At 42.8% G+C, this 22,480-nt stretch overlaps 1 protein-coding gene across 4 annotated transcripts in view; it reads right to left on the reverse strand.

The window, feature by feature from the left end:
- Nucleotides 1-22,480, reverse strand: part of PCSK5 (proprotein convertase subtilisin/kexin type 5) — a 419,085-nt gene that overhangs the window by 169,975 nt on the left and 226,630 nt on the right. For all 4 annotated transcript variants that reach the window (XM_053656428.1, XM_053656427.1, XM_053656429.1 and 1 more), the window contains 2 exons: nucleotides 9,895-10,012; nucleotides 7,920-8,108 (listed from right to left, as the gene is read on the reverse strand). In XM_053656428.1, coding sequence (XP_053512403.1) covers nucleotides 7,920-8,108; nucleotides 9,895-10,012 — 307 coding nt within the window. The remainder of the gene's footprint in view (nucleotides 1-7,919; nucleotides 8,109-9,894; nucleotides 10,013-22,480) is intronic.

Raw genomic sequence — 22,480 nt, forward strand, 5'->3', positions numbered from 1 at the left:
GACGGCATTTTCACGTTCGCCGAGCAAACTGGGGTTTATAATTTAACCTTCTGTGTAGATCTCTTCTTTGGGGTAAAACGTGCCCTCACACACACACAAAATAACTAACTCAATGTCCTTATAACTTGATGTATTGGAATTCTGATTTTTTAAAAAATATACTATCAATGTGCTTGAGGCTGCCAGTAAAATGCCGGCTGGACCCTACAGCGGGAAGGCGGGGCGACACAGCTGTGGTGGTGGTAGGGAAATCGCTGACAGTGTTCCCGGGAGGAAAACAATGAACAGGAGCATCACTGGCTACATGTTCCTGAGACCTTGAAAGAAGAAATGTAAAAATAATTTAGCAACATTCTCAAAGTGTCCCAGCTCAGAAACTTTGGGCAAGGCTGAGTTAAAGTTGAAGAGATTGCCTTACTGGAGAACATGTTAGATCTTTGGGATAGTCAAGTATGTTATGGTCATCTCCATAATGGGGTTAATGATCCACAGTGGTGTTCAAACCTCACGTGGCCACCAAGCCCTTTTCCTATTTAAAGACTAACTATGTGTTAGCTGTAAAGTTTAGCTCTGAACAGAGGGGTGTGGGATTTCAATGAGGACTTCATTGGCTTTGGCAGCTTCCCCTCTTGATAACAGGGATGGAATTAGTGGCTCTTACATGACTGTTTCCACACCCATAATTAATCTTCAATAGGCTAAGGGGGGTACGTTTTATGGAGACCCTACAATTCCTGCGCTTGTATAACAGGGCTCATTTCACAAGTTTATGGCTCGAAACTGAACTTGGCCAGGAAGAAACTGCTGTGTCATTATGTAATTGACTTACATACACAGAGTTCTTCATGTTAAACCCTAAAAGGATGTATGTTGGGTGAAAGGGAGACACGGAGGTGGGGGAAGAGGAAATTTTTCACACTGCCCTTCCTGCCCAAGACCTGTGACTGAAGGGAACATGTTGACACAGAAATGGATGGAGGCATAAAACCATTCTAGAACCACTTCTAAGCCCCCAAGTCTAATTTAGGTTCTAATTTGTGGAGGCCACTGTGCCATTTGAGGGCACTGAAGCAGTAACTTGTCACATAATACCTTTCTAAGAGTGCTGAACTTAAAAGCAACTCCCAAACAGTTTAGACAGAACATTTGGCCCCTTGCCTCATGTCCAAAAACTACAAAGGAGACTTGAGTCTGCCATCACTTGAGGGCCAGTCTTGTTTCCACGACCTCGGCCAACTTTTAATTACCCCTGGGTCAATTATTTGACTGCCGGATTAGCAGACCCTATGTTTCTTCCCTTCCACCCTTTCCTGTCCACCTTTCAAAATCATTCCACTGCTACCAATCACTTTTAAATCACACTGGAAACAAAAATTAAATAGAGACTGGGTGCCAAGAAGAAATACTCATAAATCAGCATTCAGACAAGTGTTTCAAAGCTTGAATATAAGCGGGCTTTGTCTATCTGGATAACCAGTTACCCCTGGTCTCTTCACTGTAGGCAGAGCTGAAGGATCATTACTTTCATGGGAACGTACAAGTTGAGGAGAGGAATTAAAATGCAGCCAAACTCAATCATTACATTTTGCTAAGAGTTGAGGTGGAGAGAAACAGACGCTGATTGTTGTTTCATCAACTAGCTGGGCATTCAGATTTCTAATTTTACCCTTTTATTTTAATTCTGATTCACCACAAGCTATTCCTTATTTTTAGCACTGTACTGTTTAAAAACACGGCATCGCCTGCACATAACAAAAAGTAACATTGCCGGAAGACTAGATTTGAGTTGCAAAGAACATGCTTGCTCAAGAGAATCCAGTGTCACACTGGACACCTGCTGAGGAGATTCTAACTGTGTGGTCTCTGTATAGCAACTGATAAGTCCAACGCCCAGTTAGAATATTTCTGCCAACAGCCGAGAAACCAGACACATGCCAGTGTTATCGGTGTGGATAAAATGCAGTAAAGCAGGGCCAGTGGGCTGGAAGCTGGGACTGATGAACTCCATGCCCTTATCCACATCCCCTTTCGCGGGGAAACCCTGTTCTGTCAGAGCTGACTTCACAACCACGTGCTCAGTGAAATATACACGCATGTGGTGGCAGAAATCACGCACCCAGTTATTAAAATGGTGCCCCACAACCTCACCCCTGTGAGCAGTTTTCAAATAAATTACTTTGGATGAAGCTTGGTAGTACATCCTTTAGAGGAAGTAATTCAGGAAATAAATCATATACTGGTAATTGCTATAAGCTTTTTTGTTCACTTCCTTAAGGGACTTAAAAAGTCTGGCCAATCTGTCAAGGCTACAGTTGTGGCAATTACTTAACAAGACATAAATACTGATAGTTATGTGTCATAGAGTCATTTCTAAATTTGCAAATGGATCTTAATTTCAGAATTATCCACTACTAAACAAACAGTATTTATATTCACTATAGAATTAGACAAGAGGCCAAAGTTTTTGGAAGTTTTCTCTGTTTTTCAATATTTAAGTGCTTCATCACAATTTAAGGTGGTGCTTATATGCTTAAAGCACTCACATGGGTCAACTGTATTTTAGTTTTTGATTTCCTTTAGATGTTGGCTTCTGTAAGTTTTAAATGACTCGCTTCCTGAAATAGGGTATTGAAAACGCAGCATTAGGTTTTTCTCTCTCCCCATCTGAATTACTTCTTTAAGGCAGGTTGACAGACAGATACTGGTTCTAGAGGTGTTGAATACCTAAAAAGGTAAGTTTTTAAAAACACTTTCAACATGCATACTATGACTAACCCCCTCACCAATCCCAAAATGCATTTCTTCTTATGGGTATATGATGTAAATACTTAACCTTCTTGAAGATTTAGTCTGTTTTATAGCTGATGGCTTTGATCTCAGTATCTGCTTTGTATTTTAAAACTCCTTTTTAAATTACTTGCACAGCATCCAGCACATACCGCTCACAAGTCTTTTGATGACATGAAAATAACAAGAATATGTATGAAAAAGCTGGCCGATCTTTTAAATCGGTGCTATTTAAAGTATGGTGTGTGGACAAGCAGCTTCAGCATCACCTGGGAAGTTATTAGGAATGCAAATTCGTGGACCTCACCCAGACCTACAGAATTGGAATCTCTGGGACAGGGGCCCAGCCATCTGTGTGTGACTGAGTCGTTCGCCAGGTGCTTGAGAAGCACAGCGTAAATAAAGGTTAGCACTTATTATGCCAGGGGCTGTGCTGAGGACTGGCTTTATGTTATCTTATTTAATGCTTGTAACAACCCTATAAGGCAGATACCATTAGGTCTGCTTTCCAGATGAGAGAATCACTCTTCTAAAGTTAAACATGAAAGCTGGTGAAACCAAGACAAACCCAGCTCTGTCTAACTCCAAGGCGAGACCTTCTTTTGAGTGAAGGAAGAGGGTCCTCATGGACAGGCCTTATTGGAATGCAAAGCTTTCTCTGCAAAAGTATAATTTGTACTGCAAGTCACAAATGCATTCATGCAGCATGACACTTTACAAATGTCAAAAGTCTGTTGTTGAACATTTGGGAAGGGCAGTGACAAAAATGATTCAAATATAAACACCACACTTAACCATGGTTATCAAATTCTACAGGTTTTGCAGTTTAGAAGGTGGACCTCCTCTGTACTTAAGATCATAATTAGAAGCAGAGCTATTCAGCTGTAATCAAATTTAGAGGGAGTTTCAGCTTACAGTCAGAGGCCAAAATTTGGAACAGAGGGCCAGGACAGCGAAACTCAACCTACAACTCAATGAGTTGTGGGGGAAGGGGAGGCTTAGGGGGAAAGAGATGATGACGGCTTCTCATAATTCTACAACATGTGTCATTGGAGGAAGAATCTGGTCAGATCAACTTCTGTCTGAAAATTTTTACACAGGCAGATTTTGAATGTCATAGAACTTATCTAAAGTTGCTCTTGTCTAAGAACATCCTGAAGGGACCCAAGCCCACCAAGCTTCCCTCCATAGTCCTGGACTTCCATATTCTCCCCCGAAGTAAATAATTTGTGCTGACTATTCAGCTTGGCTTTTTGTTAGGCAGGGTGTACAGGCCAAGAGGACAGCAGAAAGGGTGGGAGGGAAGGGGAAAACAAAGGGAGGAGCAAAAATAAGCCTGTGTCTGTTCAGTGACCACTCTGTTTACACAGGGCTCCCATCCACCCAGTAAATGATCAACCTGTCTTGCCGGGGTGCTTGCCTGCTGGGCGAATGGGGCACTAAGCTCAAGCCAGACTAGCTCTGAGTGCTGCTGAGTGTCTTCCAGGGCTGAGCACCTGCAGATACTTGGGTAAACTGTTCTTCCCCCAACAGCTGTTCTCCACAGGAGGGCCAGCAAGTGCTGGGCTGCCTGGACGGGGAGGCACTGAGGGGCTCCAGACGGCCCACACAGGCACAGTGTTCAGCGACTGGGGAAAATCAAGAGGAAACACAGTACTGAAGAAATTCCCCACAGAAATGTCTGGGAAAATGACGACTTCTTGAAAGCTGACCATGATTGTCCTTTTGTATTTTCTTTTGGGAGTTCATCCTTATGGATAATACTTTAAGGACCGAAGATGATGACACCTATTTTGTCAATACCAAGAAGGAGAACAGTCACAGGTGACAAGGGAGGGGCGGGTCTCCCCTCTCTGGTTTGCCCTCATTGCCCACGGAGTCTGTTTTTGCATCATCAAGGGGGATGGGAGCTGGCTCTTAGCATCTTCCCCTGTCACAGCAGCTGACAGTATCCATGGAGGGGAGTCACACCTCACAGAGATTCATAGGAGGGACCAAATGGGGACAACTGTGCCACCACAGCTCTACCCGTGCATCTCAAATGACCTCCACTAGCGAAACTTTGTTTTAAACCTTTCGGAATTCTTATCTTTAAAAAAAATCCTCTCTTTATGAGCGAGAGAGAGGAAGGGAGAGAGAGGGAGGCATCAATGTAAGAGAGAAACATCCATCAATTGGCTGCCTCCCGTATGTGCCCCAACCAGGCTGGAGCCTGCAACCTAGGTACGTGCCCTGAACGAGGATCGAATCTGCAACCTTTTGCTTTACAGGACAATGCTCCAACCAACGGAGCCACTGGGCCAGGGCAGAATTCCTATCTTTTTTTAACTGCACGGTGTTCATTGCTTTATGTAGTCTTCAGAAATCTTGACTTCTTTGAAGGAAAGATAAGTGTCCAACAGGGAAACTGTTTATTGCTCTTTAATAATCCCAGATACACAAATTCCTTCCAAGACCTGGCCTAAGCACCCTTTCCTTGAGATTTCTGTCCTACAGACCAACATGAGGAGCAATGTGGGCCTTCCCTCCCTCCCCACCTTTTTGCTGTGCTGCTTGCCCTCAGCTCCCAGTCCTGAAAATGGGTTTTGAAACAGGGCCAAAGTGACAGGACATGAGGATTCCTTGCCACTAGGTCTGAGACCGAGAGGTTTTGAGTAGAGATTTCCTCTCATAAAATTAAAGCTTCAGAATATGCCAGAAGGAGGAATTGCCAAAAGAAACCGTCTCTCCCTAGCTGCCTCTGTAGGAGGGATGCTACTAGTGTCAAGCACAGCAAGGACAGGGGAGCCAGGCCCTGGAATGTGGCCATGTGTGGATTTGGGACCTGGTGCAGCTGTTTCACATTTAAGGCATCAGCTGCTCAGAGCAATGTTTTTGGGGAGCTGTAGACAAATGAACTCGTAACATCCATCTCTCTGTGCTTTCAGCCTCCTTCCTCCACCCCAGTCTGCCTCCTTTTGGTGGCTACTTCTCTTCCTGAGATGGAAGATACGCAAGAGAGCAGTAGTTTAAGAAATGCTCCAGACCCAGAAGGGGCACTCCGGGTACAAGCCTGACTGCCAGGCGTCCTTAATGGGAGGGACTGAGGTAAACCTCGTGACCGCTGGTCACCGAGCGTCTGAAATGCCTGTTTCTTTTTCTCTGACACAAGCCATGCAGCACTCTGGGGTTCAGCACTTTGCAAAGAGCAAAGCAGATGTCCGAGGTTCAGGAATGCGTGTGCAACCACGCCAGTGACCTCGTCATCCACCAAACGCCTGTGATGGACGGACAAGTTTCCTCACTGAAGTCATTTTGGGGGAAGCCAGCAAAAAATGCCAAAATATGCAGGAAGAGCCCAGAAAGGCCGGGGAGGCTGTTTTCCAAGCAAACAGCAACTGCAAAGGATTATTTTTCTACAACAGAGGGGGCTTGAGGCATGAGCCGCACATGTGTGAAGCAAACCTTTGCACTTCACCATCCACATTTTGCCTGGTTACGCTTTCAAGTTTGACACAGATGTATAATGGTAAATAATTAAAAAAAAAAACAAAACAGAGAAAAAGGCCTTCTCTGGCTTCAGTAGCAACAGCTAGTTGACCTCCATTAATCATGTAACTGTGCATTTGAAGGCCACACTTGCTGAAAGGAAGGATCAGGCAGGTACTTGCAATTACCTGGCAGGCAACAGCTGAGACCCCTGCTTGCAGAGGGAGGAGGGCGTGCTCAGCTACCTGAGGCCAAAGCATCCTTCTGTTTTTCGCACCTGCACACACTTATTCTGGCTAAGGTGCACCTCATGAAGCACTAAACCCAAGTTTCCCCATGTTGGAATGGAAGCAGTTAGTTAGGTTTTAAAAAACACAGCAAGTCTTCTAAGCAGAGAAATGAAATGCACTTGAAGATTTTAGAAACTCCTAGTCACTTAGAAGTGCTCTTTTCTGTTCTCACCGTCCTACAGCAGATGGAGTTGGGGGATTCTAAAGAGCAACTGGCTACTGCTCAGCCTCACTTTGGGTTCTGCAGGCTTGCACTGGCCTCGAAACTCTTCTGGCCTGTTGTTTGTGTCCTAACAAAGGTCACCGCTGCCATGGTCACCTGGCATGTGGACAGGTGGCTATGTCTGCATAAAAGGTTTTCATTGGGACTCTTAAGTGTCACTGATGATGAGGTTTTTGCTCCCATTAAATGTTCCCCTTGGAGAAAAATATCAAATTAAAAGAATCTTAGGCTTCCTTCTGGTTGTGGTTTGTATTTTAGGGTCATATGGGAATGAGGTGAACAGGACAAGCTGACATTTTCCCATCTGGTCCCACTTCTTGACAAGCACACCCTGCCCATGCTCCCAACCACTCAAAAAGCCAGGGGGGCAAGAAGCCAGTGCTAGAACATTCTGGTCTTTCATCAGGATCCTGGCAATACCTACTGGAGCAATGTGTGGCGGGCGTGGCGAGAAGGGAAGAGTCTGAGAAGAGAAACTCACTAAGTGTCCTCTTGGGCAATAAAGACTAAAGGGCCAATGTTTAAAATAGGGGTCAGCAAACTACAGTCTGTCCTCAAGACAAATCTGACCCTCTGCTTAATAAATAAAGGTTTATTGGAACATAGCCATGCCCATTCATTTATATTGTCTGCACCATAATGGCAAAGTTGAGTAGTTGTAACAGAAACATGGCCAGCACAGCTCAAAACATTTACTAGTTGACTGTTCGCAGAAAAAAATTGCCAATACCCATTTTTAAAACAAATAGAATTTTCTTGAACTTCAGAAAGTGCTCAGGCAAGAGAATTCAGTTAATCTGTACCAAGTGCCAGCAGACATTTAAAGTACAGGAGACAGAATCTCAGAGACCAAAGGAAGTTGTGCTCTAGGTTTCATTTTTAGGACAAGGAACAACAGACAGCCTTTGATTTTTCTGCAGCGTCCTCTTAATATTACCTAACTGTTATGTTATACTATTCTTTGCAGCTTCACACTTTCTATTTATGTGTGGACAGTGAGTGCTACGACCATCCTACCGTGACACCTATGTGTCCCTTAGTTAGTTCTCAGGATGTTACTAAGTAAAGAGCCATCGGCCCTTTCTTCCCTAACAAAGAGCTGAGTGTCAGGGTGCCCCCTACACACTGGTGGGCATAGGCCATCATCATACCTGTTGGCCAAGAGCTGGGACCTGGTTCCAGAGGGCGAGGTCAGGTAGATGGCCAGGTCACCCCTCCTGGGATGGGTGATGGTTATGCGCACAACTACATGTTCCAGGTAGTTGACATGGTGGTTGGGGTTATCGGAGCAGCCGGAAGCTTTGTAGATGGAACGTACTGCACTGTTGGGGCGAATTGTCCTGCAACAGAGAGAGAGGGAGTTTGAGCAAAGTGTGTGGCATAGCTCGGCTGAGAGATCCCGTAGGCCTAGAATGACACCACATGAGCCTCATGCAAGCAGCTGGTTGCCGGACTAGAAGACACAGTGCTATCACCAAATGACTGGTTCATTTAAAGGATTCACTCTGGTTAGGTAGTGGGAAAGACGTAAGTGAGAGGAAAGGGGGAAGTAACAGTCTTTTATCTTCACCCAGGAAGCGGGTATCTAACTCGAGAATCTGACCTTGTTGAAACACAGTTGCTGGGCCCTGGCCCCACAGTGTCTGATTCAGTAAGGCTGGGGCAGATCCCAAGAATTAGCGTTTCTAACAAGTTCCCAGGTGACAGTGATTTTGCTGACCTATGGAATACAGTTTGCGGGTCACTGATAAGGTGGTACACTTGGACCCCAGTCTACCATCTCCTTGCTCTGTACCTCTGTGCACACACCCTCGCCCGCAGATGCAGCTGGGCTGCAGCCACGCTGGCGTCTTCAAGTTTTGGGGTAAGTCAATTTTCCCACCTCAGGGCTTTAAAGCACTCTGCCTCAAATGCTTTAATTTATTTTTATTTATTTGTATTTTTTGGCTGCTGACTCTTCATGGTAAAAAGTTCAATTTCACTCTCTGAGGCTGTCATTGAACCACAGGAAAAAATATGCTCCCACCTCTTATTTTCTACCCTTTGTATTTCCAACACCAACTTATTGTCATTTGTACTTAATTACTTTTTTTTTTTTTGCTTGACTGCCCCTAGACTGTGAGCTCTGCAAGGGCAGGAAGCATTTCTTATTACCCCTTCTATCCTTAATATCTACCTCGGTACTTGATATTCAGTAAGTGCAACTATTAAAATAGTTGCCAGACTGATAAATAAATTGTGAATGAATAGATAAATATTTCTACTGATCTCATTTCCTCATTTGTCAAATGGGAATATACCCGAATTTTGACAAAATTTTAATAAGAAAACACACATGAAGTGTCTAGAACTGGGCTTGGCCCTTAATCAGAGTTCCATTAATACTGGTTAATTTTTCACTCCTTTATCTGTTTCCGTTATTCCTTGCCACAAAAGCACAGAATAGAAAAAAAATTTTTTTAATTCATTATTTCTGCTTCACAAATTTTCAAGAATTATAATGGCTCTAGTTTATAACCAACCAAAATTCATAAATAGTTTTTCTGAGAGCCAACTCTCTAGAAAGAGAGCCAAAGGCAAAATACTAATAAAATCCCAAAGACGAGTCCTGCTCTTTGGATTTAGCACCTGGGAGACATTTCTCACTGTCCCTCGGTCACCTGTCAGCACGGCCTCCACGTCTGTGCAGCGGCAACATGGGAACGGGCCCTGAATCCCCAAATGCACTGCAATCTCATTCCTGTGCATTTTCCACCACTCTGAAGCACTACATGATATATAGTGAAGTTTCCAGATGTACGATTTAGTTTTTTTGGAGTACATTCACTTATGGAGAATACTTGTACCATCAATAGATATATTGACAGAGTAGAAACCTTAAGCATGCCCATCAAGGGTCCCCCCAAATCCCCTTTTGAAAGATGCTTTTCTTTCAAGGACCCTTGGGTCTTATTAGTATGGATTTAACAGCTTAGCATCCCAGACAGTCTATTAGAATTTTATAATTACATTAGAAAAACTATGCAGGGTTTTGGCTTCCACGCGTAACACGGAGCTACCCTGAGCTCTGTGCTGCCTGTTCTCTTTCAAGGCACTGACATGCTATCTGGGTGCAGAGAACATTACTTGATTTGTCGGTCTGTGCTCTCCACACACACATGCTGCTGGGGAACAGTGGTCCACTTCTCCGCCTCCATCACCATGGCTTCTGCATCCATCAGTCCAAATCCATAGAGATGGCTCACTACAAAAGGCAAGAGGCTGGTCAGATTTGCTGTGGTTATGAGCAACCTAAGCTATATGTATTGAGTTATAATTTCATTTAGCAGAGAACACAGGCACATCCCTAAGGGATCCTAGCTTTCTTTAGAGCAATGATTTTAAAACAGATAAAACAAGTAAACAATCACAACAAGAAATTAAGATGAATATATCACTCATTGATTATCATTACTAGTAACACAACTATCGTTTATAAATTGTTACTACATGGCAGGCACTAGTGCATATTTTTACATTTAATCTTCCCAACAACCTTAAGATGTTAGTGTTATTATTGTCATCACCCACGGCTGAGAAAACTGAGGATTAGAGAGAAACTAGGCAGGGATTGCCTAGCAGTTCAGTGGTTGGGCTGGAGTTGAACCCACAGTTTGCTCAAAGGCCTCACTGTCAACCACTTGTATTCAAGTGATGACATCATCAATTTTGTAAGATAAAATAATAGGTTTAAAGAGAAGTGACAATGTACCCAACTTCTCCTAGTGCAATAAAAATTTACACGCCAGAAATACCAATGTTCTGACATGCCTAGAATTTAGGTTGGATATCCCCGAAAACACAAATTATTGTTTCCTCTAGCATATGAAAAATGTATTAAACTTTATACATGAAATATTTGAAGACTTCTAGACTTCTATGCCAGCTTCTTATCCTCACATGTAATCTTTTAGTCCTCAATGAGAATACCTATTGATCTAAAGATGAATTTGACATAATTGTCTCAGAAACTTCAATTACATATAGGAATATTATGATACAGCAAGATCAGTGTATACAGTTCTTTCTGGAAATACATTATATTCTCAGTTGAATACTTCAGATATTCCCCTTGTATTAAACTGTCTCATGTTTTTATATTTGACACAAAGTCATACTTCTACCAGATCTATTGCTTAAAACATTTTCCTTATGACATTACTTTATGCAAACATTTCTATAGCTCCCCAGGCTTATGGATTATTTAAGTACTCCAGCTGGATGTTCTACAATATATCACCATTCCACTTTCAAAACAAACTCCTCACCAAACCTTTTGCTTTGGAAAAGGCATTTCTTTTCTAAAGACCTGATGCTCCCGGTTATATCATGCTCTTTCCGTGTCCCTGCCTTTGCTCATCATGTGGGGCCCTCGAGCCGGAATTCCATCACTGCTCCTAGGTGAAGAGTCAGATTCTACTCTTACAAGTTCCTGAAGGCCAGACTAGTCTATCTTCTCTTTCTCAAAATATTCTCTGGCCTATGAAAATCCATAGATAATTAAATGAATTCGATCATCTGTTCTCCTTCATAGTGTTGTATTGCAAATTAATTTGTCAATCCATCTGCCCTCCTGCCCATCCATCCACACAACAGTCCACCCATCAATCCACCCACCCACCCAACCACCTACCCCTCATTTCTTGAGTGCCTTCTGTGTGCCAGTACTATATTACGCACTGAACTCTTTACCTGTGCCACCAACTGAATTGATAATTAACTCTCTCAGCATATGTATTTTTACTCCAACTGCATTATAAATTGCTGGTGGCAGAAACTGGGTCTTATATTTCTTTATAAGTTTCATGGGATTGAGCAAACCATTATACGTACAAAAGGAAAAAGGTATTACAGTACATAAAAAAAGAAAATTGTCCCCGGATTCAGAAATACTGCTCTATTTCTGCTATTTGCTAATTATATAACCTTGGCCAACAAGATAAAATATTGAAGCCACAATTTCCTCATTTCATGATATTATTATCTATCCCATTACCATTACTAAATTAAGTATATGTCCCACATGAGAAAATCTGTGTAAAGAACTATACAAATGGAAGAGCTCATTATTATAATATCAGGTTCAACTAGCTAGTCAGAACATACTGAATAAAATTACTTTGCTATGGCAAAGATTTAAGTAGTGTTTTAATACATGTACTTTTGCAACTTACATTATGAATGATTTTTTCTTGATTAAAAAGCACTTCATGTTTACCATAACAACTTTTAAATACATCCAGAAAAAAAGAAAATAAAACTCACTGATAATCTCATCACAAATTAGTAATTGTCATGAACAATTCTGCCTCCTTAGTTAAATAAGAGACAGAGTGGCCCATAGTATTCAGGTTGGACTAAAGGAGACCAGTGGTCAGGGTCTTTTGTTAAAGTTCATGTAAATCCTGTGTTCTCACTCATGACTTAACCACAGCCTACATCATCTCATCGAGAATAGTTTAAGGTATTTTCTTTCCCTGGGGACACAAACTGTTACCAAAAAGGCTATGGCAGGCTCTCTCACCCCACACAGTATGCAAACACCCCCAGGCTAGTGTTAAGTGGTTTCCAACCAGCAAAACCTATCTGTTTATCTTAGTTTTTTTTTGGGGGGGGGGAGATGAGAGACTCAACAGGTGTATGAGCGGGTGGGGATGAGGGTCCGTGGGGGCCTGGGCAAGACAAGGGCTTGGACCTGTCTGCACAGCAGGCTGCCTGGGCTGCGGCTGGCTGCACTCTGCTCCCACCGCCGCGCCAACTGCCAACCTGACGACCACTGGGACATAAATTAACACGCAGTCACCAAATGCAACACACGCTTCATGCCCCTTAACCACTTGAGTCTTTATGAAGGCCATACATTTGTTTCCTTTTCCAATTCAGTTCCTACCCAACAGAGACTGTCCATCCACACAACACTCAAAGTAGACATTCAGAAAAGGGGCTGACTAATTCCACTTGACTACAGACCAGCAAAGCAACAGAAAGAATGTCTATTACTAAAATATTCATAAATGGGAGAACTAGATTAGATCAATGAACACTATGGAGTAAGCGATGGAGACTTTTAGTATTTTAAGATACTGGAAATTTCATGATGCAGAACCTAAGAAAATGAAGTAAATTTTTCCTTTTGTAGGGGGTGGTGGTAGTTGCTGGCAATATATCAACCCCATGTGTCTGGATTGACACTTATTTGGTTTTTCCTAAATACTGAGAAAATAATTACACAATGAATGTGTTGGGCAGATAAACTCTTTCAAAAACATGGTCTCACCCTGACCAGTGTGCCTCAGTTGGCTGGGCATTGTCCTGTAAAGAGAAAGGTTGCTGGTTCAATTCCCGGTCAGGGCATATGCCTGAGGTTGCCAGTTCAGTCCCTGGTTGCGGCACGTATAAGAAGCAACTGATCGATTTTCTCATATTGATGTTTCTCTCCCACTCCTTCTCCCCCTTCCCCTCTCTCTAAAAATAAATAAATAAAATCTTTAAAAAAACAACCCATGGTTTCAACAGGGGAAATAGGTATTAGTGTGGAGGCACTAATATTTTTTTTCGAAATATAATTACAATCGGAATACAATAATTTTTTAATATGGCATAAAATTTTCACTCTAAATGACCTACAAATTTAGAAACACGGATCTCTCTCTCGGTGGTCATTTGAGTTGTCTGTCTGGCCCCTCACCTGTATGACGACAGGCCACGAGGAGTATGATCGCCCTCCAGTGGCCACAGAGCACCAAGTGCATGAGCAGAACACAACTCATAGGGGACATTTTACTTAACTCACCCAATGGCATGAAGTGTTTACCAGAGAATTATAAGGGACAATGGAGGTATATTCTCTTTATTACTGACTCCTAGAAAGTCATCTTTAGCAGTGAAAAAAATTATTCCACTATAGAGCCTATATTCACATTTTAGAAATTGACGATTATAGTAAATACACCATGCAAACAACTGGTTGCGATATGGCCATTCCACAACTGAAGTAGCTTTATTTATGCACATTTCTCAGGCCAAGCTCAGAGCAAAACCTGAGCCTGAACATCATTTATGCTGATCACATGGTGCCCTCCCCATGCAGACACTGAGTAAAGCACAGAATTCTGTGATGTTAGAATGCTGTAATGCTGGTGTGGCAGGTGTCTAACCAGTTCAAAGAGAATTTTTCACTCCTAGGTGTGTTGGCAGCAAACATGGAAGTTGTAGTTTTAACATTAGGTAAGATTCGAAAATCAATATTCAGAGAGATATTGAGGGAAAAGGCTTGCATAGAGAGTAATTCACGATCTTAAAACTACATTATTGAAGAATATTTCAGGAAGTAAAACTTATTTCTTGGTAGAATGATGTTGGGCAAATTTAATAAATGAAATTTGAAAAACTTGCATAACATTATATTTGTCCTATTAGGCTGCATGACTATTACTGCAGATAAGCTGTAAAAAAAAACCACACAGAATTGTACTATGTAAGAAGTAGAGCTAGTTTTTATTCAAAGGTATCTAAAGGCATCTCTGCTTGGACCAGTCAGAGGGACAAGAAAAGGCAGAAAAGTAGAGAACGGTCTCCACCAGGTGTATTTTCATTTTCTGATGAGATCGGAAGTGCTGAGAGAAGCTAGTCATTGAGCACACAAGCAAATGATGGCATAGTTGGAAAGCAGACACAGTTAATTTAAATAACAGTTCTAGCTGGGAGGACAAAACACTCAATTCTAAAGAAAATCTAGAAAGCTCAGCAGAAAAAAAACAATTAAAATTTTCTGAGCACAGGAAGCGATAACCAGAGAAATCTGGTATATTTTCATCTCTTTTAGTGGGCTCACTGGAGCCAGCTACTTTTTTTCTTTTTAAAGAAAAAGTCTTTTTAAAGTCTTTTTTTCTTTTTAAATATTAGGCTGAATGGGCATTTTATAATAACTCTAAAATGACTGTTAGTAATAAAGCACTGTCAATATAATAAAGAAACTGGTTTACAAAGGATTTTTAAAAGAGTTTTTGAGTTTTCCGAAGCCTTTCTGCTACCAGCTGTCAGATGCACTCACAATGCTATGCAGTACCCAGTGTAAAACAGGGCAAGGAAACAACCACAAGGAGCCGGTGGGAAATAGAAAATTTTGCCTGTAATTGAAAAATGCAATTAAATGACAGCTATCCATTCCTGAGTATTTAGTATTAAAGTCTCGCTAATTCCTTCCACGGAGGAAGTCATTTCTTATGACTAGCATGCCTAATGCCTGTAGAACCTAATGCCTGTGCTGGCGTTAGTCCTGACAGTCCCTTGTCCCAGGAAGCCTCTCACTCACGGCAAACCAGGAGCGTGGCCACACCACGTGGAACCAAGTCAGTACTGCCATGATGCTGTTGGGGGTGGCGCAGAGCTCCCGTCTTCCAGTAACTAGAGGGACTACAGGCGTCCTTAACTTAGATTCATGTTTGCTAAGATGCACATAGTCCCCAAACTATGGAAAAGGCTCAGTAAATCTAGTTTGATTATTTGATTATGGAAAGTGTCAATGTCAACACACTTTACCACCATCAGCAACTAACATCCGGCATCACACCACTCGTGGGGGTTGTGGAGCACCTACTGTTATGTACTCAACACAATAAGGAGCCACAAGAAAGAGAAAAATGACTTGTATTCTCAGGCAGGGGGTGAGACAAGAATAATTTCATGATTCCACCAAGAAATAATTAAAAGTATTAACTGTGTAATTGCTCTCAGGATAAAAGAAGACTTTAAAAGGGTGAGAAACCAGTAAAAAAGACAATGGACATGAAGAAACCTAGAAGAGCCTGGTGTGCACAAAGTACTCAATAAACATTAGCCAACTCTTGGTCAGGTGAGATGACCTAACAGGGGAAAGTGATTACGATTTCATTTGTGCTTTGGAGCATGTGTGGGCTTCAGAACATTCCAGGGGCCAGGACAGAGCCTTCTGGTTAAATAATCAAAGAGCCTCCCTAGGGTTCACTGGGCAGCAAGGAAACCAGCAGCCCAGGAGCAGGCAGCGTGTGGGTGAGGGGGCAGCAGGGGACAGGCATCGGTGGGAATCAAGGGGTGACAGCGAACCTGGAGGGAACTGAAAGTCCACCAGGATTCTCGTGTCCTTTGCCATCAGTCAGGCCACGGTTATTCTCATCCACCTACAAGTAAGCCGCCAGACTAAAAGGCAGTCATGCAAACTCCTGTCTTGAGGGGGCTGCTCGATCTGCGATCTGATCTGCCGGTGGGTAGAAACTCCAGCCTGAGATCAAAGAGCTCCTGCACCTGTGCCGTCCCCCTCGCAGCTCTGGGTTCTTTGATCCTCAGCACACCGAACCACCTGCTCTGAAATAACAGCTCCCATCAGGGACCCTGGGCCTCCTGCACCTATTAATCACACTGGCCAAATGTGCAGACTAGCAGGAGGGGGCGAAACATGAGCAGGCCTGCGACACTTTCCTGGGGCCACCCTGTCCCACACGCATAACGTAAACACACAAGTGCTGCCTTTTAAAAGTAAAAACAAACCACTAAATGCCACAACATAAAATGGAAGATTCATAAAGATGAAAAGTGGCAAGTAATGCTCTTCGATCTCCCCGTGTCAGCATTTCTTCACTTAAACCTCTCAGGCAGATGAAAGCCAAGCTGCTTCCAGAATTTCCCATCCCTTTTCTCACGCCCTTTCTCCAGCCTCCATCTCTTCATTAGGTAGCCTTTTAGATTCAGCATGAAAGGCACAGAATAAGCTTGTTAGAGCATCAGAGCGACAGTCACCACGTTCTGCTGCAGCACCGTGCAGAATGCAGACTCCCTTGGGGCAGGAAAACGGAACAGCCGGCACCTGCCTTCTTCTGCCTGTTTGTTTTTATTTTTCCCTTGCTCTTTCTAAAACCTCGGCTCTAGTAACAACTCCAGCCAGATCCAAATGTGCCAGCCGTCAACAGCGCTACTGAGGATTTGCACGTGGAAGGTTTCCAGACACTGATACTTGGCTGTCTGCAGGGTCTGTACTTCAAAGCTCCTCTCGGGATGGGTTTGGTCCGCAGCTGTAGGTAGTCAGACAGGCTCGTCTTTGCAGAGATGAATTAAGGAGATTGTAGGAAAACACTGCTCAGTCCTTCTTTTCCATGTACAATGGACTTCCTTATATATGGGTGCATATATACTCTATATATATATATATATAAATAAAATATATATTTACTATTTTTTCATTTTCAGAGTTAAGATAAGGAAATACACCTGCCTTCTCTAAAGGGCCCCCTTCCATTATAAGAAAAACAGTATCCAAGTATTTCCTCTGGACATTCCTCTTTTATTTGCTTCCAGTATGGTTATAACAAGCAAGAACTTTGCTTAAAGTAATTGATTAGTATTTCTTGAATGGAGGTAGGAAAACTATTTTACCAACTTGGGGAGACCTAGTCATGGATCACAGGACATATGCAGATCACAGCTGTGCTTGTGTTTATTAGGAAACGAAGCTTGTTTGGACAGAGGTGAGAACAAGATAAAAGCTATACTATAAGGGCCTTTGGGGAAAAGCTGGTGGAAGTTGGGACTGACCACCTGTCAACACCTCAGTCTAGGTCTTGGTGTATAACCCGAGCATACAATTACCAGACTGGGAGCAACCACATTCTTATTTGTGAACTAGTCACTTTTTTTAATCCTCACCTAAGACATGCTTATTGATTTTAGAGAGAGGGCATGGGAGGGAAAGAAGTAGGGAGAGAAACATCGATTCGTTGTCTCTTATATGCACCCGTAACCAGGGACCAAACCTACGACTGGGAATCAAACACATTATTTTTTGGTTTACGGATGACGCTCCAACCAGCTGAGCCACAGCAGCCAGGGCTGAATTAGTCACTTTTGAAATAACTCTTCATTTAATTTACCCTTACTTTTTTTTTTCATTAAATTCTCATAATAGAAAGAAAGAGAAAATCTAGCTGATATTTATTTCCGGTGCCTTTTCATACTCAGTGGTTAACAGTGGTTGCAACGATATGGTTGTTTTTCATCTGCCCACACAACTATGGCTCACCTGAAATGGAACCAGTACTCCTGTTGGTGTGATGACCACAAGGAAGAGGGACATCAAAAATGAAGTTCTTCCTTGCAGCCCAAAGTGTCACCGTTTCAGTGGGAGGGAAGCTGACCCTTATCTTTGGAAGTTTCTAGGACTACACGAGGTTTATCACCTTACCATAACATTCCTGCTCATTTACCTAAAACTCAAGTGGTTTTTTGGCTTAAGGGACAATAAGAAGGAAATTTCTGTAAAATCTCGGAAAAGTAGGCCATGAATGAGGACGGTATAAGCTTTAAGCAGAACTAAGACTTGAGATGGTTCTTAAATTCTCAAGTAAGGATTGGATTTGTGGAGGTAACTGCAGGTCGCTAATGGGAACAGGACACGGGGGGCTTCCTTGAGGGAGCGGCGGGGGCCTGGAATCACAGGGATGGATTTCCCTGGAGGTAATGAGTGGCCAAGGATCAAGGAAAGGACATCATTTAATTGGTATTCTACAAAGTTTGAGAAAGGTGTTTTGATTCATAGATTGTTTTGGAAGTTCCGAGTTTTAAACACCTTAGGAAGAGCCTTGTGCAGAGATTCAAGATTGGTAATAGATGAAGCTGGTGTTGAGGATGTAAAGATGCAAATCATTACTAAGGAGGTGATACTTGTAATGGAAAGGAAGGCAGGGATGTGAGAAAGAAGCAGTGAAACTGAGAGGACGTGTGCGGGAGGTCACTTGCTGGAAGGAGCAAGCAGGCGGTGGCCCGGCTCTGGGTCCCGCCGCCTCAGCAACTGACCTCAGGGCATGGCCCAGGGAGAGGAGTGGGGAGAAAAGAATCAGTGTGAGGGAGGAATGAGCTATAGGTTTGCATCACAAAAGGCAAGGAAGGGGATCTGGACTGGGTAGATCAAAAGCATAAAATCCCAGAGACAAACAAGCGGCAACCTTCTGATTTGGCAAGTAGGACTGGTTACAGTCTCAAAGAGTAATTTCACTTCAAAGGTGGAAGTGGAGAAAAAATTGCAGAGAATTACAGAGGGCCTGAACAGTAAGGAAATGGAAGTGGCTCATTTAGACTACTTGGAAATTTTTAGTTGTGTAAGGGAGAACAGATTTAAGGCAGGAAGATAATGGAAAAGTTTGCCTCCCCACCCCGGCAAGACGGGATGGGAAGTTTGAAAACAGAGGATTGCGGTCTGATGGAAAGGAGAGTGCGTGTTGCTGGGAACACATGACCGACTGACAAGGAATGGGAATTTCTGAGAACACCTTTCAGAAATGGGATTCATTACCTGACTAAAAAACAAACAAGCCTCCCAAACCCCAATGATCTGAGAAACTTTTTTTTCATTTCCTCTAAAGACGGTACTTCATTAGCCCAATTCATTCAAAGGTGCGGGAAAGAAGTTAATTCATTACACGCCGTGGATGATGACTTGGGTCCGTGCTTCCCAAACTGCAGGTGCATTGGAATCACCCAGAGGACTTGTGAAAGCACACAAATCGCGAAGTCCCACGGATGAGCAGTTTTCAGGTAGGTTCCAGAATTTGTAATTTCAACAAGTCCTGGGTGATGCTGATACTGTTTTTCCAGGGACCTACTTTGAGAACCACTTCCGGAGGGTATTAGGGGGACCTAGCACCCTCCCAGGAGACCCGCCGATAAAGCGGGTTAATGAGGCTGTCCTCCCCACCACAGGGGCAGCGACTCTGCAGGCACGGCCCAAACACACCCCTCCCTCACACCAACATCTTTTCTTATCACACACATTTTTGCTTCTCTTATAAAGGTATTTTAAAAGATACAGTTCTCATAATTAGCATATGGATATGTCATCCTGCACTCTTCAGGCACAATTTGGCCTGGATATTTCCTTTTTTGGATGCACTTTAGTCAAAGAATTAAGTTCTATGCACTGTTAATGCTGAATAAGGGTCTGACTGAGCTGAGATACAAAGTCAAGTTTAGTTAAAATGTTGGCAATAGTAAAGGCACTGAAGTTTCCATTTAATCTATTTAAATCTATTTTGTTTAATCTTTTACAGGTGAAGTGAGTTCAATGTATCAAACATGCTTCCCAAAATAAGATGCCTAGTAGGAACTTTTTTCCGGGGAGGTAAAAATAGTATCTTACATTTGCATTTTATTACACATTACCTAATGAAATCTTTATAATGGTCCTATTGACAAGATAATATTATTTGCATTTTAGAACTGAAAAACACTTAAGTCTTGGAACTTTAAAAAGACTCACCCAACCCTGGCTGGTGTGGTTAAGTGGATTGAGTACTGGCCTGCAAACCGAATGGTCGCTGGTTTGAAACCCAGTCAGGGTACATGCCTGGGTTATGGGCCAGGTCCCCAGTAGGGGGCATGCAAGAAGCAACCCCACACTGATGTTTCTCTCCTCTTTCTCCCTCCCTTCACCTGTCTAAAAATAAATTTAAAAAATCTTTATAAAAAAGAACTCACCCAAATTCACAGGGACTCAGTCCCAAAGTACTCAGAATCTCCTTGTATTATGTACGTACCCATTGGTTACTGCTGTCTAGAAGACACACCGTGTTTATTTCAACTCATTTCTCAAATCGAGTATTAGCCTCAAAAGAACAAGGTGGTAAAGAGGGCAAATCATTTCAGGTATTTCTCCATATATCACAAATGAACAGTGGAGCATCTTTATCCTCTTTTTTATTTGTTTTTCTTCAAATCAGCTGCCTAAAATCTGCTCTGTCCTTCAAAACTCATTAAAGTATCTTTTGCAGAAAAAGAAATACATGGGGTTTGCAAGGAAAGCGAACATCTGGCCCATAACCCTTCTCACTATTCTTACTGAGAAATGACCTTCTTTGGCCATTTCCATCAGGGATTTTTCCTGAACGTGGAGATCTTATTAATATGGAAAAGATACTTTATGTTCTGTTCATGCTTAGCCATTCATTTTATGAGAGCTGACCGGGCATGCATGGATGCAAGGGTGGCACTGAGTGGCCAGGGAAGCTTCCCATTTGTTGACATCCAGCAGCAATCACAATGTCCTTCTTTTTGGCCCTTTTGAAGATGACCCTGGAAACTTATGGGTACACCTTGTCTTATTCTGGTAAAACACCATCAGATGAAGTCTGCTGGAGCCATTATTGGGATGTGTGACGGAAGTTAAATTGCTTTAAAATGCCTATGGCTAGCAAGATGTGAACATGTGCAAGGAGTGTGAATTGAGAGTCTAGGAAAAAGAGAAGTCTGGGCCTATTTATGTCACACAGGACGGATCCAAAGCAACCGCCTGGCCTGTAACTGTACCTCACTAGACACAGTGGCCTTAGGAAGTCATGTGTAGGACTGGGGCAGGATTAATTTTCAGGATTTCTTTTGAGTCTTTGGTTCTGGTTTATATTATAGACACCGGCACCAATAATATAGATCTCTCTGGAGAGAAAAAACGGATGGCTAAGACATGTTTAGTACAATTGTGATTTAAAAAGATGTAATCGTGACATTCTTTAGGCGCTTTCCTCTCTTGTTCATTGGGCTACCTTACTGCTCCCAACCCAGCTTTCAAAGCCAGAGCAGTGCCCATTCTCTGCAGTGCCGTATGCTTACAGCAAGTCACGGCCGCGTGTCCCTGCTGGGCCACACGGAACGGACCCTGCAGCCCGTGCTGCGAAGCCTGACCCCGGAGTGCAAACTGACAGGCACGCACTAACTTGAGTGACAGAGTTCCTCCTACGCACCTCAGTCACATTTCCCCGTTTCACGTGGAAGCTCTCTTGTTCAGAGGAAAAAACGGTCTTCGGGGGGCACCTTCCCAAGACAGCCTGACCAGAACCCCAGATGCTCCGAGTTAAGCCTGCTCACCGTGGCCTGATGTCTGTGCCCCTGCAGCCTGCAGAAGCCAGTATTGATGAGGCCTCTGCATCCCAAACATAAATGGTCTACTGGCCCCAGTGAAAAAATTATACATTTGAATCCATGAAGCTTCAATCATCTTTGGTCGTGAAAAAGAGAGAATGTAAAAAGAATCTGAAAAGAATGAACGATTTGTGCTCAGTACTCACACATGCTTCCAATTCTAAGGTTTAACTTCAAATTTTGTCTAGAAAGCTGGTGATAAAGAAAGTGATGAAATCATTTCAGATTCTGGAAAACTATTTAACTTGGATAACACTGAACTACTTGCTAACAAAGTTTCTGTGTGTGTCAAGGTGAAAGCAATAAGTAAAGGTTAAAGTGAACAAAACCATCTCTCAATAGATACCTTTAAAAATATGCCTGTGCTTTTGATAATTGTGGGAGAAATTACAACTGAGTTAGTTCCATGCACACAGGGCTCCTCAGGTGGAAACAGCGTGAATTGGAGAAAGGCTGCTTTCTCCCGAAGGTGGACTTCATCCCACCCTGGGGCACACGGCTTGGTGAGCGGATCTCAAGCTTGATTTCAGGGCAACCAACCACGGCAGCCCTATCACAGACTCCTAGACATTTCCTGGCATTTTGAACCACCTCCTCTGATTCTTTCATCCTGCGTGGCTGGAATTCAGTGGGGGTTTTGGGTTTCTGAGATGCATGATATTGAATTCTAGAACAAAGCTGGACATACAGATTTTGCCTTGGCTCTGAAGATACTTCTGAGGGCAAAAGATGAAAA

The sequence above is a fragment of the Artibeus jamaicensis genome, unplaced genomic scaffold (genome assembly GCF_021234435.1).
Source record: "Artibeus jamaicensis isolate MK-2021 breed Jamaican fruit bat unplaced genomic scaffold, CSHL_Jam_final scaffold_1964, whole genome shotgun sequence".
NCBI lineage: Eukaryota > Metazoa > Chordata > Mammalia > Chiroptera > Phyllostomidae > Artibeus > Artibeus jamaicensis.